This window comes from Echiichthys vipera (genome assembly GCF_963691815.1).
Source record: "Echiichthys vipera genome assembly, chromosome: 15".
In the NCBI taxonomy this organism is placed as follows: Eukaryota; Metazoa; Chordata; class Actinopteri; order Perciformes; family Trachinidae; genus Echiichthys; species Echiichthys vipera.
In genome coordinates, this window is record NC_139840.1 from 6,255,024 (window position 1) to 6,273,376 (window position 18,353).

Sequence of the window (18,353 nt, forward strand, 5' to 3'; positions counted from 1 at the left end):
AATTTCCCACCATTGAGATATGGATTGGTTGAAGAGAGTAGAATTTCAGCTGGTTGGCAAAAAAACTACTTTGACTGCTCTTCCTGAGCTGTGTAATTCTACTGATTACAGATTGTAAAGATGGAAGATATATTGCAGCGTTGATTGTTGCAGCGATAACTCTCCAGGGTTGTAAAGTCCTATCTATAAGTATCATAAGTGTTGTAACTGTGAAGTGTTTCAGCATCAGATAAGCCTTTAAACTCATGGATGTATTAACCAAACTGGACCTCCTGAATCTTATTTCATTGTCCTTAAAGATGTCCTCAGTGACGCAGCCCGTCGTGTTTGTTTAATACTGTGTTATTTTTTGATCAGAACACCCAGTACTGTCCCTCCTAGTGATTTGATTCCCACTCAGGCTACCCATGCAAAAAGTAAATGCACTGTATACTCTCATGATACTGCATGGTGTCCACAAAACAACAGGTGTTTGACAAACCTCAGCTTATAAATAAATGTCTTTTATGCAACTGAAAAGTTAACTAAGAGAAGCAACAGTGTGCCGTTTGGTTTTGACAGGACATTTCCACCCTCGGTATGAGTCACTTGTGTAAAAAGGTTACTGGGAAAGTTCACATCCAGTTCCCAGCTGATAGTTGCCCCTCTCACTCTCACGTCACAGCAACAGCAGCATGTTGTAAAGTTGTATCTCAGTATAGGAGACGGATCGTGTTACTGCTCCAGACGCCTCCAGAACACCTCCGGACTATTTTGGCCTCCAAAGACAGCGTGGCTGTGCGGTACGGAACGTTTCGCAGGACAGACATTGTGGAAGTAAGTGGTTGTGGTGGTTGAAGTAGAATCATGAAGCTCATCAAGTTCAAGGGCTTCTCAGTGTTTTGTGTAGTGACCTGGTGAAACTCAAAAGCTTTTGATGTAGTGGATGACACAAGTCAGATTTACACACAAGTGGGACCATATCTCTGGGTAATTTTGTCTTAAATCCACAATGATTTAAGATTTTTCTTGTGTAGATGTATCTGTCTACTCATCTGTCTGGAAAGTCCCTAGTACATTAGTCAGTCTGCGTCCTTGGAAACGCCTGCAGGTTGTCAACAAAACAAGCAGCACAAGACTCAAGGTTGACAGCGCCAGAGAGCAGCTTAAGCTGCTGACTGTCCAAAAGTGAGCGCGGTGAGGAGAGGGATTTTCTATAAATATTCAGAGGTGCAAAATAGACTTCCTGAGTGAACTGGGCCTTGCACACAATATTAAGAAACGTTGCTGGTGGTACATGAACAGCCCGCCTCAGCCTCATCAGCAGGCAATGATAGAATACACTGACATGGTAGAACACCAGACAGGAGGAAACGGGAAAAAAACATAACATAGCACATAGCAGCATACACCTGTTGAATACACAGCACCAAATGTTAACAAGTGTAGTAAAAATGGTTCGCTCAACCACACATTCGTTCTAAGCAGCCTGATGCTAAAAATCATGCCCACAGAAACACATACACTTTTAAACATTTCGTAATATCCCCAAATTCTTAAACTTATTACACAGCGATGAATACCTCTTACACACGTCATGAATCCTCCTCCACCAAGCAAACATAGGAAAAAACAAGGAGTCAACCAGGAAACCTCACAGCCTCTTGCCAAGTCCAATCCCCCTGCCTACTACAGTGACAGCCACCGAACTGTCGTTTATCTCAGTAAGGAGCTAAGTTGCATTAGCAAAGTCCCCCAAGCAGTCAGAAGAATTAAGGGTATTGAGGTGGGTTAAGCAAGTCATCCTATAGCCAGACCAAGCCTTCCCCTTTCAAAGGCCTTACCTTGGCCACCTGGCTGCTCATGGTTCACATGGTAACTAGAGATCCATGGGTTTCGAAACATGTTTAGGGAGAAGAACAGAAGGATGCTCTTCTGCTAAACTCCCCTCCGGTCACAGAGGTAGTGACAGTGGCAGATAGCAGGAGTGGCAGCGTTGGAGGCGAAGGCTGCTACCAGCAAGCAGACAGGTAGGGATGGATGTGGTGACCCAACCACACACACACAGACAAGCATACAGCCACAGCGGAGTGACTGCCCCTGTAACACAGCAAGCTACAGCCTACACAGACCGGCTGTCATACAGGATGTGTGTGTCTGTGTCAGTGTGTGTGTGCATGCGAGGGAGCTGAGAGAGAGAGACAACGCAGCAGGGTGCTAAAGCAGCTCAGAGCCCTAATCAGATTACAGGCAGAAATTAGCCTTGATGATAAAAACTCTGCGACAGGATTGGAGGAAGGTGCCAGGGCAGCAGGGGGTGGTATGGAGTCTGGGGCTACTGTAAGTCAGATGGTGTCCTTAACACACGCACTCATGAGACATGCTTCAGCCAGGTGCCATCAAACTTCCAAAAACTAAAGCCAGATATCGCATTCATATAAAAATCATTATCAAGCTGTCAGATGATTTAATGTGTTTTTAAATGCAGATGGAGCCCACCGGATCACAAAATGCAGTGTGCCACGGGGAATATTACTTATCATGGTTGTATGGTTTTTACTGACAGCTTTGTCTGAAAGCCAGTTCAGCCAATACGAATGGCTTTATTAAGCTGTCATATGCAATGCAGTAGAGCATTATTCATAATTCCCTGCAATAGTCTAATCTTTTCTCATTAAACGCAACACAACTAGCGAGGATTACTGACAATGTTGTTCAAAAATCTTATAAAAATGACTGAAACTTTACGGAGTCTCTCTACCTCCTCGCTCTCTACAGTACTGCATGCACAAACAAAGTATAATTAATACAAGCTTTAACTTGGTATCACACTCAGAAGTACAGACACAATCACACAGAGTGGGTGCAGACGCAATCTCATCTCATGGACGATAAAGCACACTTGTCTGTGTCACCACATCAGCTAGTGTGAGGTGAGTATGAGAGTTGGTGGTGGCGGTTAAAGTCAGTCAGGAGGGGGCGTAAAAGTCTCTACCTGACATTAAATGTTGATATTTTTAAATGAATTACCAATAACCATCACCAGCTGTTTACAAAAGTATGAAATCTTGACTGACAACTCTGAATCCATTCACTTATATGGTGTTTTTTAAATGCTACAACCACACATAATGAGCGAAATGAGAAGTCAACACCACGGCTGAGCATTTCTGCCACGAAGCTGCCACGTACCAATGACAGTCTCTAAATTCTTGATTCAGACAGGCAAAGAACCCATCCCAGACAACTTGTGGCTAGGGCATTACGTAATGATGGCAGAGGTGGTGGGTGGGGCTCCAGATCCAGAATTTCTGAATGAGGGAGAAAAGTAGATGTGCTTCCAGCCCCCTTTTCAGAGGTGTTTCTTACTGTTTTGTAGGAAAACCACAATAAACAAAATAGAAATCCTAGCAGAGTATTTTTTACATACTTTAAAATGTGCCTGGAGGAGGACTTTAAAGGGTCTTGGGTCAAGAATTGTCTTTCTAAACACCAAAATATATGTTTACTAAGTTTTGCATCACACAGATGTAGGCAAAACATTTACAGATACGTTAGCCCTTAGAGGAAGCACTCCCTAGAAGAAGAAAAATGCATCATCATTATAAAGAGTTTTAAATCTTGGTTAAAAATAAATCCTATACTTTAATGTAGATTGTGTTGCTGCTCACCAAGGTTGAGTTGAGCTCCGTACACTAAATAATTCCCCCAAATCATCATCACTCTGCCAATTGTTCATTCTGATTCTCTCTGTACTGGCAACCAGAGATCTATTAGTATAAATAAACACTAGCATTTACAGTATAACCTCCGACACGAGGAAAGATTCGATTTGATGTGTATTATGACTGTGCGATCTACTGTGGGCCCTGTGGCACTGTGGACAGATGAACGAACTTCATGTTAATCTAAAAACCCTTCTTTTACTCTTGTCACACACTTTTGGACTAAGTCTTACTCACTTGCACACTTGTCTCCTCTGTCTGCTGCTTATTCTCACCCTTACACACAAACTCCCCCCATCTTGTTCGCCTCTGCTCCCTGTAGACGCCCCTAATAAGGCAACATGTGTTGTGAGTGGCTGCCTTGGAGAGAGGGGTCACCCTGTCAGCCGGCCTGCCGTGTTTACCAGGGGACCGTCTCCACGCCTCCTTGTTTTCTTTCCCACTCTCTTCTCTCTTTCATCTCCCAGATTTGTCATCCTTGCCATCCATCTTGCCCGTTCCTCTGGCTCCTCCAACTCCCTCTCATTTGTCATCTCCTTTTCTCTCCTTTCTTTCTTGCATTTTTTTTGGTTTCATTTGTTTTATTCTATTCCCTTCTTCACCTATATCTCTCCAATCTCACTTTTTATCTCTCTGTTTACCCACCCTTCAACGCCAGCAACAAACATGATACATTCTCTGTCGCTCTTTCAAAACAGGCCACATGTCATTCATAAAGCTTTTCTTAGAAGTAAACCACACTGTGGTACGGCATAATACTTAAAACCTTCCAAGTAACCAAACTGAGATTGACTATAGTTGAGCCAGTTGATGACAGCACGGGAATTTGTGTCATCATCAGGACCAGAACACAGGTATAAGATCTGGATTTGCAGCCCTCCTTCACAGTCCAAGTTTACAATCATTTGTTGACGAATTAGCAATTTAATTTTGAGGTTTGATGTCTTTAAAAGCCCTTTAAGACTCGCACTTTCAAAATATGCAACTTTCCCCTGCTGTTTTATACATTCTCAAACCTTGTATGTACAATACATAAATAGTAAAGGTCATAGTTTGAATGAAATAATATTAATCATCCTCACCCAAACTGAGGCTTTTTCTTCCTCATGGGAAAGGGAAAGTTAATAAAATCACACTGTGACAATAAAGGTTTTTCATTAAAAACACTACCACTTTCCTTTTTAAATGTAGAATAACATACTGCATGGTGAAACTCCTGCAGCCTGATCATTACCATTGCCTCAATGATCATCAATTCAGCTGTGGGCTCTATCTGACGAGGAGTTGTTTTCTGATCTTGACATGTTAGGAGTTGCACCAATAAAACCACTCGTTCTCTTTAGACACATAAAAAATATGAAACCTGGCTCAACTATTTCATCTTGCAACACAGGATGTACAAATCAGTCAATAAAACTTAACACCCAGGACAACATGTACACACCACGAGGTGTGTGACTCAACATCAAAGCATCTCTCTGCTAATCAAACTTTAAGCTGAGGAGCTCAGTGGCACACTGGTCATACAGGCTTTTTCCTATGGAAATCACATGATCCTTTGTTTCAGTCTGTGTTAATGCAGCCTGAGCTTTACTGAGCTCAAGGCTTTCTGTGATCTACGTTATGATCGGCTGGACTTGAGCAGACTTCGGTTTTAACAGGACACAACTAAAGCCATGGTTGAACTCACAAAAACAAGTCATCAACTTTCACACAATGACCGTCATCAGTGCAATAAATGTCAATCAAAACAGTAAAGTAAACTTACACCACTTCACCAGCCACTTAGTTAAACAATTTCTATCCGGAGAGAGTAGTTTGGCCATTTTGGGCATTTTTCAAATGAACCAGATAACCACGATATTAATCATATTCAGGTTAATATTCACATTAACACTGGACACCCTGCAGTTATTGCACACACTTGAACAACAACTTTACAATGAACATAGTCATGTTATTTTGAATAATATATTATCATCACAAACAATAGACTGTCATCAATATGTAATGTAATGTATTTTGACAGTGCCAGGTGAGGATAATGGATAGGGATGGGAATCAAGAACCAGTTCCAGTGGAGAATCGGTAACACATTGAAATAGGAACTGGAATTGTATGCCTCAAAGCTTATCAATTAATTTTAGCAATGCTGCAATGCATGTTTTTTTGACAGCTGTGCGTCGCAAAAACAATGACGTCAAACTCATGTGGCTACTCTGCTGAAAAAAACAAGAAGGAGTCATGGCGGAGAGGAAGAAACAGTCCAAAGCTTGGCTTCATTACACAACTAAAGGTGACAACAGTGCAGCTTGTAATGTCTGTAAAATTAGCATTTCAAGTAAGGGTGGAAACGGCAGCAATACACTGAAAGACCTTTCTACTTTTTTTCCACAGAAAATGAATCGGGAATCAGTCAAGGGAATTTATAAAGAAACAGACCGATGCGGAAAAGATACTGGCATTGGCATAAAATCTTATCAAATCCCATCTCTAATAATGGATAAATGAGACAACTCATTAGTGTAACTGTGATGTACAATATTCAGAAAGCTTAACTGTGACCAGAGTAACACCTCTGTCTCCCCCCACACAACCTGTTCACTACACAAACAAGTGCTGCTACTAAAGCTGGAGGTAGTGATATTTTTCTTTTCGACAGTATTCATTTTCTTTCAAAGTCCTCCTCAGAGGAGAGTTATACTTGCTCATTTGTGTGTTGAACGTGTGCATTCAAACCTCCATTTGTTCTTAAAGGAGCATGTCCGTATTCCAAATCATACCATACTGCACGTAGCTACTACTACTCATACTAACTACAACTTCTTGCCTGTGTTTTTAACAATAAATAAAATGGCTTCCTGTGTTAAGAATAGCAAAGTGGGACTCTATTTATTAGGACAATTATCATTAATTTAGCAGCTTCTTTGAACTTTAGCCAGTAGCAGACACCTCGCTCCAAGCTGGCCTGCCTTTATTGGAAGAAACTTTCTCTGTTTAGGTTAACTTGTACAAATTACACACACACACACACACACACACACACACACACACACACACACACACACACACACACACACACACACACACACACACACACACACACACACACACACACACACACACGCACGCGCACGCGCACACACACACACACACACACACACATACACACACACACACATGCAGAAGAAGGAGATGATCCGAATTCTCTCACACACACATAAATACATGGGTCAAGTGAGAGCCTGAGGCAGCAGAGCAGGAACCGTCCTCCTCCCTTAAACATTTACTGTGGCCGTTCTCTCTTTAGATCCAGATCCGCGTTCCTCTCTGCTGCCTTGCATCAACTCTGCCTGACACATGGCAACAGAAATCTGCCTGCTCTGCTCTTATATGGATATCAATGAGCACAAAGCCTGGTGCTGAGGAGAGACACTTAAGAAGTTCGACAACTCTTACACAGAGCAGGAGAGAGAGGGGGTGGGGGGGGGATGAAAGAGAGGCAGAGTGAGAGAGAGAGTGAAGGAGGAGGAGGAAGAGGAGGATTTCATACCAGAAATGGTTACTTGAAGATTTGGCTGTCTTTTCTTAAACGAACGTCATCCACGAACATCATCACATTTTGTAACATGATGATGGAACTTAAGGCAACTCATGAGAAGACAAAAGAACCACACCGATGCATGCGTTCAATGTGACACAATGCTTAGTCCTGTAATGTTTCAGAATCACTGCAGGGTCCGCAGCTTTTCTACTTTCAGCTACACCAAAAATTAAGATGAGAGAGAGAGAAGACAATATGTGACATAAGCCATGGCACTGATTATAATCCATGCCCAAGTACCTTAATGCTCTGAGACATTCAGGTGTACAGCTGTTTACAGGAATACAATACTATGGTAAATCCACCCTTGTTTTTATCCCAGCAGCTCTAAAATGGACCATCATATACAAAATTGATTCTTAAGCTATCCAAACAATACCAATTTACCGTTACCGCCATTTATGCACAGCACATTTACATACATTTACATGTGCTCATATGCCATGTACGCAACCTGCTGTGACACCTTACTTCCCAGTGTGTTAGTTGCTTTTCAAAAGGAGACCTTAACTGACTGCATTTCCTTTCAACTGAAATATCTCGTGAACATCCAGAAAGTCCAAGTACTACTTATTATAATAAGGCATGTTCCTATATGTAAGTAAAAGCACACATAAAATGATGCAATAACATACAAGAAACAGATCGTCGTCAGTTGTACAGGATCCATTTAGGTGTTGTGGCCACTGGCCATCATCACTGATTCGGGTCACATGTAACCAAAACAGCAGTGATACATTCAGAGGCCAGCATGTTAGCAGGCCAGCAGGAGTCTGTGGATAGCTCTCTGCCGACAGCAGACAGCAGGGTGCTGAGTGTAAGCTACAAATTAACTGGTGCATGAGACTAAATTCAACAGGTCACACACCTGTTGAATACAAATACAAAGGAAGGTCTGTGTATGTGTACTGGAGTCAGTTTTGTCATGACAGTTTCTCCTTTAGAGGTACTGTATCATTGCTGTGTTAAAATGTCTAAAAACGAGTAGACCTATGTTATATATTTTGTTGAGTTATGTAATCACATTATCCCAAATGTTTCCAACACTGTTCGCACCCAGAGAATCTTTAATTTCATACAAAGTGCATTTTATTTGTTGACCTGTCAATTACGTCATATCACCTTTAACCCCTCTAGGTGCCCTAACTTCCAGGGGGATCATGGGAAACACCAGACGACACATCAGAGAGTGAGGGGAGTAGGCGAGCCAGTCTTTTGTTCACTATGGTTGGTATTGCTCACTCGTGACGTAGCAGAATTATTTAATGCCTTTTGCTGCGCATTCTGTCACCAAAGCACAAATGTACAGATGTGTACAGATAACCCTTTTGACCAGAAACAGCGCTGAGATACCACAGTCACCACATAATACAGTAGCTACAGTAGTAGTCGACTCACCTAGTGGTCAGTTAGAGAGTTAAAAGGATGGTATTAACATTACTTGCGGCTATTTCCTTAGAAAATAAATGACAATGTGAATAAATGTGACGTTGTCATCCTGCAAACACCAACAACGACATAAACGAGCAGCTGTATTTCACCATTGCCAAGAGTAAAAAGTGCCAGAATCTGTTTTATAAAGTTGAATCATACATTAAACTTTGTATAAAGCTTTTTTGTTCTTGCAATCATTTGCTGACCAACAAAGAAGCTTAGAAGTCATAGAGTGTGGTCTAAACCTGCTCTGTAAAGTGTCCTGAGATAACTTTTGATTTGATTTGGCACTATAAATAAAATTGAATTGAACTGAATTGAAGTGCAAACGAGAAGACATAGCAAAGTTTATATGCATTTGTACATATATATCTTATCCGATTTCATGCATGTAGCTGTATGATGACGCAAATGTATCTACAGCATTTGGAGATCTGTATTGTTTTATGTTGATGAACCTAACCCAGTGGGTCAATCATGGGGCCGGCCAATAAACCTGTCTGTTCATTTTGACGGGTGCAGCAGGTGCAGAACACCAAGCAACTGCCATATGGAGTCGCACAAACACACACACACACACACACACACACACACACACACACACACACACACACACACACACACACACACACACACACACACACACACACACACACACACACACACACACACACACTATAAAAACAAAACTGTGGAGAAATGACGCCCAGACGTTGTTGGAACAACATACCAGCCCAACACATATCTGACACATCAGCTGCACACACATACCAGCATGCAGCCATAAGCTGGAGGTTGGAATGCTAATACCCATGTGGTTACTTGAGACAGCCCAAAGCAACAACAGGAGGCTTGGTTGGGACACTACATTCATTGCTCCAGGGAAGAAAATTTAAACCAGACTCCAGTCACGCGCTTTGACTTTTGAACCAAAGTTTGCATCTAAGATAATAGAGAGCAATACTAAATGAGTTTCCCCATCTTAAATACACTTCAATGGGTACAAAACTTTGATTCTGCAGCAATATGATAAAAATAAATAAATATAGTGATTTTCATTCTGACTGTGACCTAAAGTGACCTATTTCAACATAAAATGGATGCAATGGATTGAATGTCTGATTGGTTTACAACATGCATCGGCTATTACCTACTTGTACACCAGAATGTATAAAAAAAAACAACCAAAGGCTGGTGGGCAATCAAACTGACAGAAAGCAAAAGCAGGTCAGGTGTGATGCAACGTCTGTGCATTTAAATCTCTTGTTCTCATTCAGTAAATGTTTTGATTATCTGCCAGACGACAAGTTGTGTTAACAGCCTAACATCATGATCAAACATCCTTTTATTGATTTAGCATACACCTGAGAGTCTACAATTTGCAACTCAGCAAAAAGCTGAATCGGGAAAGGTTGTCAGATTCATCATAAAATAACTATCTGCTCGCTTGTTGACCTAATATACATCTTTGTATATACTGTGTATAAATACAGTATATCATAACATGCAGGAGATCAAACTAAGAAAGAGAAAACAATACTTACAATGTTTTAGCTCCAAAAATAAGGGACTGAGAGAAACTCTTCACAGGTGAAGTTAATTTATGCAGAAAGTAGAGTTCTGGGATTTTAAACTACCAAACAAAGGCTCTCCCTTGTTCCTTATTCAGAGCAGAGCAGGTGCTGGGGAGGCAGGAGGTGCAGGTGTGAGCAGGTAAACCCAAACAGAGCATCCAAAGTCATCCACTATGAAGCAGGTCCAACCTCAGCAGACGACAAATATAGCCTGGTGCTTTCCCACTTGCTCTGCTGCCCCGGACCAAATAAATCAGTCTAAGAACAGCCGAGTAAAGAAGAAAGAGAAGAAGGGAGAGAGAACGAGAGGGAGTGTGGTATGCACAAGAGGGAGAGAGGGATGAAGCTGAGGAACAATACAAAAGAGGGGTGCTAGAACGGACTGATACTCCAACAATAAGTGGTTCTTCAAACTATTCCAAAAGTCAGATCTGTGGTTCTTAATATATCCATTCTCGTACACCAGGTTTGGGACCCTGGTCTGATAGTTTAGACTGAACAGTGAGAGGTGACACAACACTGCTTCCAAAGGGTTTGGGGAGTGCGTGCCAAAATCGGCGTGGTAACCTCATCCCACAGCAACCATGTATGGGCTGAAGAGAGCGGCCTTGATAGAGGAGCATCTGCCATAAATAGCCAGGAAGCGTCGGGCTCCCAGCGCAGGGGGATCGAATCAGCTGTTAAACTACAATCCAGCAGCACAGTGGGATCCAGGCTGTGCAGAGGCTGCTGTACTACAACACTGGGGTCTTACGCACACAATGCATGGTTCATCTGCACATTAGCTTTACATGTGTTATATTTACTTTTGTATTCATTTCAGCCAAATATGTACAGTTAATATGTATTCAAGTGTAGGATTAAAATGAACATTTCTGGTAAAACAGCTTTGTAAACATAGCACTGTGTGGTTTTAAAGACCAAAGCTGACACAAACTACAGAGTTGAGCTTCAATCTGCAGTATCTCCACTTGACGATTGAATGCCTTATGACCATAATCCTTGCAGAGGTACAGCTGTGAGTCACACTAAAGACGATCTCTTCTGTGCTGGTGCACGTGTTTACGACAAGCCATGCAACAGTTGTTAGAAATGCGAATGCAGCACGCAAACAGTTTTCTAAACATTTTATATCAGAAAAAAATAATACAATAATTTGAAGAAGTAGGTGATAAAGTCAACAAAATCCTTACAATAGTCGGTGTAAAAAAAAGGGTGTTTATAGAGTCAACGTCAAAGGTAGAGTCTGCTATTCTGGAGAAAGATTGTTGATACTCAACACCCAAACAAATACACCCCCTCCCATCAACGCCCCTTTTTTTTACCATCCCTCCCGCTCCGTCTGCCTTCCTCTCATACATCCATGGCCTTTCACCCATCCTTTGCAAGAGCATGAACGCGGAGCCTGTGGCTGTTTGTTGGGAGAGTGTTGCGTGGCTCGGTCGGAGGTGTTTGCTTCCCATTTACAGATTCAGGGCTGTGCATTAACACTACATTATTTTCAGCACACACACACACACACACACACACAGAGAACAGACAGCTAATGGACCATGAGAAGATATTCACTTAATTCAAGTTGCACACTCCACCTTTAAGTAGGGACATTAATTTTCACATGGGTGAGAGCATATCTGGTTAGGTAAAAAACATGCATACATACTGCACGTGCCAAAGTGACAATATGTATGCTTTATCTAGTGGACTAGAATAAATGGGCAAAGGTGTGGTATGCCTTCACGTCCTCGGGTGGAAGAGAAGCAGGGTCAGTTTAGATGTTTGGTATTGTACTATAATAATTTGGCTCCATCTTGTGGACATACTGTAAGTACATAACACCACATCCAGTCCCTTGCGTGTCTCATTATTTCTACTATAGGTCTTTTGCAACATTCATTCATTCATTCATCTTCAACCGCTTATCCCGGGGTCGGGGTTGCGGGGGGCTGGAGCCGATCCCAGCTGACATCGGGCGTGAGGCGGGGTACACCCTGGACAGGACGGCAGTCTATCACAGGGCACATAGAGACGAACAGAGACAGACAACCATTCACACCTAAGGGCAATTCTTAGAGTAATCAATTAACCTAACAGACACATTTAAATGCAAGAAGTAATCTACTACTTTAAGTGTAATCTTCTTTATAGGTTGTGGTACATTCGAGAATGCAGTCTGTGTTCAAGGAGGACAACTGTCGCTGTGCCATTAATCGAGTTAGTTATTCCCCGAGCAACAGAGGCGAGCACGCATGACAGTAGTGCAAGTGTGCATGACAGATATGTAGTTTACTTACAGTGGCCCAGCTTGGAGACTTGAGGCAGCTGTGGTGGAGGGGCAGCTGGAGATTAATGGCAGTGAGCTCTGAAGAACAGTGGCAGTGGACACAATACATCCACAGTGAAAAGGGGTATTTTCTAATTACTTGAACATTAGAAAACACAGACAGTTGCATAACCTCATGTGTGATGCTGAGTGAGACTGTATCACAATAACTCAACAAACAAAACATATTTAAATGGTTGATATTTGACTTTGGAATTAAACTAAACACCATTTTGGGAAAAACTGTAGGTGGAGGGGAGCAACCTAAGGTCTGGACCCATGCAAGGTAAACTGCAGTATTAGAAGCAGAGTGGGAAAACGGGGAAATTGAATTTTTTCACTCTTATTATTTATCATGTTACACACACACACATGCACAGACAGGACCTATACATGCAATTAAGGAGAGATGTTAGAGCGAGGGGGCTGGCAGTAACCAGAGCAGTTAGGGGTTCGGTGCTTTGCTCAACAGTATCTCAGCAGTGCCCAGGAGATGAACTGGCACCTCTCCAGCCACCAGTCCACGCTCCATACATGGTCCACACAGGGACTTGAACCAGCAGCCCTTCGGTTCCCAGCTAAGTCACCTATGGACTGAGCTACTGCCGCCCAATAGCAGTAACTGTTAGTTGTAGTTAAAGTAAGTAGCATTATCTTGTAGCAGAAACAGTATAGTGATAGTTGACATTATCAAAGTAAAAGGTGGTGTCCTAATTAATGTGTTTTGTTTTTTTAAAGTGAAAATGTAACACTTGTAAACTGCCTTACTTACTTACTTTAACCTGCTTTCTATGGCAAACTGGAAACTATATATATTTTTAAATAAGAAAACCTGTTCTGCTTTAAGGTTAGCAAAAAGGTAAGAGCACAACACGACACAACAAAGCTAGCTTAACCCACTTATGTAGCTATATAACGTTGTTATCTACGAGCCTAACCGTCAGTTACAGCACTGTTAGCCCAACTAGCTCACCTTAAATGCAACAGTTAACTAGCTAGCTGTATCTAACGTTAGCATGCGAAATACAACTCACCCTTTAAAGTTGTGAAATGTGTAAGTGTGCTGAATGAAAGCCTCTTCACTGTCACTTACGGAGGTATATTATTATTTAAAGTTGTGAAATGTGTAACTGTGCTGAATGAAAGCCTCTTCACTGTCACTTACGGAGGTATATTATTATAAGACAGCAGGTCCAAATGAAGCACAATGACTAAAGCAGTGAACTTAGGTGCTAACAGGCTAACTAACAGACAACTGGGGCTGATGCAGTGATTATGAAAACATGTATTTTATTAAAAATAGAAATGTTCAGAACATTTATTTAAAATTAACTTGATAGCTGATGAAAATAATAATTCAATTAGCAATCATAGTTACTCTCAGCATGTGGTCCCAGGGGCCAGTCATACAATTACTGTGAACAGGTGTGTCTACATACATATTATTAATCACATTATATGGATATTATATGACAGTGCATATGAATAAAGTATCATTTAAATAGAACATTTATGTTGTGATGCAGTCATAGCTTCATAATGTCTCAATAAGTCGGCTTTATTATGTTTTTATCACTATATCTGATCAGTCTCCATTCAAAGTGAGTTGCTTGACTTCTTCTAAGTTTTATTTTTGGGGGATTTATCTGTGAATATACATTTAAAAAATACCTTTTCATGTTTATGTAGACATCGCTTTGTAAAACATTGTTTCTTTACCCTCCTGTTGCCCTCAAATTTTACTAACACCATTTATTCTTGGGGTCAATTTGACCGTAGCAATTTAAACATCTCGAAAATGATCATAATCAATTTGTGACTCAAGTAAAGTCGGGTACTTTATGTATTTATTTAACAGAATGAAATATACTATATATACTTACTGATCTTAAATTGCATGGAGGGATTTCTGCCTGTGTGTTTTAAAGTAAGTCTGTTATTTTAAGTGCTATTTTGTGTTATTTGTAACATCTGGAAGGAAAGTAACGGCCGTTATCAACGACAGTAGCATGAATTTGACCTCATATAATATTTGAATTGTAAAATAGACAATAATAATAATGATTAAATCATCCAGATTATCAAATTGACCCAAAGGAACACCGAACACAAGTACATGTACAATGTGAACAATAAAACAATATATATAATCATGCCAATTTTAGGTTTTTTATGAGTTGTCCCCACAAAAATTAGGAAAAGTCATAAATAAAAAGCAAAAAAATGTCATTATTTAGAGATGTTAAACATTAAATGGGGTCAAATTGACCCTAAGGATAACAGGAGGGTTAAATATGCTCACTACCACTGACAAACTACATGTAAGTGGCAACCTATAATGTTATGCTAGTACATGACCCCCTCCTCCTTCTTAGCCCCCTGCTGTCTCGAGCACTTGCCAATGTGCCTTAGAGCAGAGCAGTGGGATGCTAGTATTAAAAAAAGGTACCTACTTTATATAGGGATCAATAAAGTATCACATCAAAGGAAGTACTAATCAGCCTTCTCACTCTCCTTTTAGGAAAAGATGGCACGCAGAGGATGGACGCCATCCAAGCCTCAGAGAGCATGCTGGGAGGTTTTTACAAGGTTCTGCTCAAGTATTGTCTTTGCCAACGCTTTGATGGAGCAAGTGGAGCTCAGTGTGACAGTCTGGTAGGGTAATTGGGCTTAAATTGCCTGTACACAAGTGCATGTGTGAAAACACACATACGCCCCTTTTTTATATCGCCTTAATATCACTTTCAGAATAAAGGTCAACAGGAGTTTAATTTGAAAAGAAATATTTATGCTATATGAGAGCAATTGTTACGGCATTCCAGCTGCTGTTTAGATTTACTTCCTTGTGTCCTTCCCATACACAAAATGCCTTTTAGAGAGAGGACGTTGCACATTTCTAAAATATTTGACATGGAATAACAAAAGTATTGTTTTACCCAGTGGATGTGTAAACCTCGTACATTACATGAAACAAATCCTGGGCAAACCCCTTGATTGATCACAAACACAACTTTCATGCAAATCGTTTATTTATGAATCAGACTGCAGTATCATACAACAGTAGCACAATCATATGACTATGGATTATGCTCATATTTATAGGTACAAAGATAAAGGCATGTCTTAAAGAAAGAAATGAATGAGTTCTCTTTTTTATTACTCTAAAAATAGCTTTTAAATACTTGGCATAGTTTTGTAAATTAAATTATGAAACATAATGTTTGCCCACTGGATTTACTATTGGAGTACCAAATGCAAATATACTTTATGAAAAACATTTTTCCTCCTCTCTCTTGCATTTCATGCAAGGAAGAAAAAAAGATGTCAGTGAGTACAAAAAGCACTTAAATCTCATATGAAAATAGAAAATATTACAAGTGTGCATAATCACTTCATGTTGCACGTAACCTGCAGTACAAAAAGTCAAATGACACTATGTTCAAGTGTACCTGACATGCCAATTATTGGGGGGGTGGGGGGGGCGTATGTACTGAAATAGCTATTTAAATGTTGTTAGGGGCAGTTTACACACAAGACTGAGGCAAAGCCTTTCAGTCCTTAAAATGGATTGAAAATGAAATGTGTCAGTAATTATGGGCGTGCCAGCTTGTCCTCCCTGTGATGCTGTATGGGCTTGTCTTGAAACACTGAATCTCATCCTGTACTTTTTAAAGTTCAGCTTTTTGTGTTATATTTAAGTTCACAGTTTTGATTCAATGTTTCTACAGATAAACGGCATGAAGAGCAGGAACTATCCACAATGCTACTGTACCTCTGCAGCCAGAGTGATGGCAGAACAGTATTTTTTCCGTAAAAACCTATGGTATGAAACAGTGCTTAGTAGGTTAATATTTGGCATTGCCTGGAGTATAATGTAATGCACACATAATAAGGCGACATGATTATTCCAAATTTACAAGAAATGTTTGAAATACCGAGACAAAGTTCTGAGTTGATAAAATGCTACAACTGTAAAATGCTACATAACAATTAAGTGGTACCTGGTGAGTGATTGAACAGTGATGGTTTACTACAAGTCCGTTGATACGTTACACCAATGCAGCGCTAGTGTTGTGGGAAAAATCACGTAACTGCAAACTCGTTTTTATCCACAAGGACACAATTTAGGCTTTGAGTACCGATTTTAAATTTATTAAAATTTTGCGTATTTAAAAAAAAAACTCTTTTCATACTATTTGCAAATTCGTGGTTTTTAGCCAAAGTAGCACACTGCATTGTTTCCTTTAGTGCAATAAGTGTTAGGGGCGGCAGAACATTTGACATAAAACGAGCACACTGTGGATTGAAAGAAACAAAGGGAGAAAAGAGGAAGTCAGGACGAGGAGGGAAAGAAGAAAGAGAGGATGAAAGAAGGAAAAGAAAAAAAAATTACCAATTTTATTTCTAAACAAGTTTTCGAGGAACCAACAACAGAACAATACATGACTCAAATTGGAAGACATACAAAGACAAAAATAACACACAGGCCGTGTCTGACCAACAACATAGGATATACAGCTGAGATGGATTGATGTATCAAATATCACAATGAGCGTTCAACGTTGACTCTGTTAGCGTGTGAAAAAGCACTATCAAATAGGAAATCATGGCACAATCAGAACGTTTCCATCACGTCAACACTGGCAATGATGAACCCTATCACTTACTGAAACCAAATAGTGTGATCAAGGCACACCACAGGGCCACCCCTACTTATATCACTCTGATAGATTTTAAAGCACTAGAAAATTATGTATACTCTCAGTGTGATACTATACCGACATATGATACTTTCAGCTTGATATAAGTGTTGAGAAATAAAATTTCATGGTTAAATACAAAATATCTCTTAAAATATTTAAAATATACTTTATTTTGTACATTATGCAAACTGATTAACAATTCGATGATAACAAAAATAAGTTTTCCGTGAAATGTTGTCTCTTTGCGATACAGACGTATGAACATATATATATATATATATATATCATGGAGTAAAGCACCCACCCTCTGTTAAGCGCCCATATACCCTGACACTATTCCATATCCCTGTAATATGACTTAAATGACATGTTCACATTAAAACTCCTGACAATGGTTCCTACAGGTAGATCCACTACACCACTGAGTTGTTTGTACAACAATAATATAATGCTCTACCTATATATTTTTTTTGTTCTTTGTCCCTATATCCATCTTCAAAGTTTATCAAATTCGCCAAACACCACTTCAACTCAATCCGTGCCTTTATTGCTTCCTGAAATTACCTGGAAATGGGAGCTATACATCGGATTGATCAGAGGACTAACACACATCTGGTTAAAGAAGGCAACTCTCCAGCGTAGAACCAATGTAACATATAATAGGTCACTGGTCTATCATGTCATGTGGTGTACAGTCACTCTTCATTGAAGAGCTCTATGGGTTATGGTTGCAGTGTGTACAAAAGCAATGAAACGGCACAATGTCGTTAAATTTAAAAAAAAAATAAATAAATTAAAAAAAAGAAAGGCTGATTTATCTCATCTGAAAATCAAAACAGTTCTTAAGCCAGAGACAGTGATGTCCAGTTCTAAAACAGCTGTCGCCTCACCACGACAATCAGATATTTTGGTGTAGTTTAAATGCAACGTAACAGGTTTGTGACAATAACCCTTCTAAGTCTACGTTAGGTTAAACACATACATTCATATCCTTAACAGCTCGCCTGTAAA

General features: G+C 40.2%; 1 protein-coding gene across 4 annotated transcripts in view; it reads right to left on the reverse strand.

Annotated features, from left to right (window-relative positions):
- LOC310957589 (supervillin-like) overlaps positions 1-10,773 on the reverse strand; it is a 49,448-nt gene extending 38,675 nt beyond the window's left edge. For 3 of the 4 annotated variants that reach the window (XM_083928217.1, XM_083928216.1, XM_083928218.1), the window contains exon 1: positions 1,824-2,113. In XM_083928217.1, coding sequence (XP_083784343.1) covers positions 1,824-1,884 — 61 coding nt within the window. In that variant the 5' untranslated portion in view covers positions 1,885-2,113. Of the gene's footprint in view, positions 1-1,823; positions 2,114-10,286 lie in introns of those variants that run through there. The other variant, XM_083928219.1, reaches the window with a different exon arrangement.
- Positions 10,774-18,353: the final 7,580 nt, after the last annotated feature.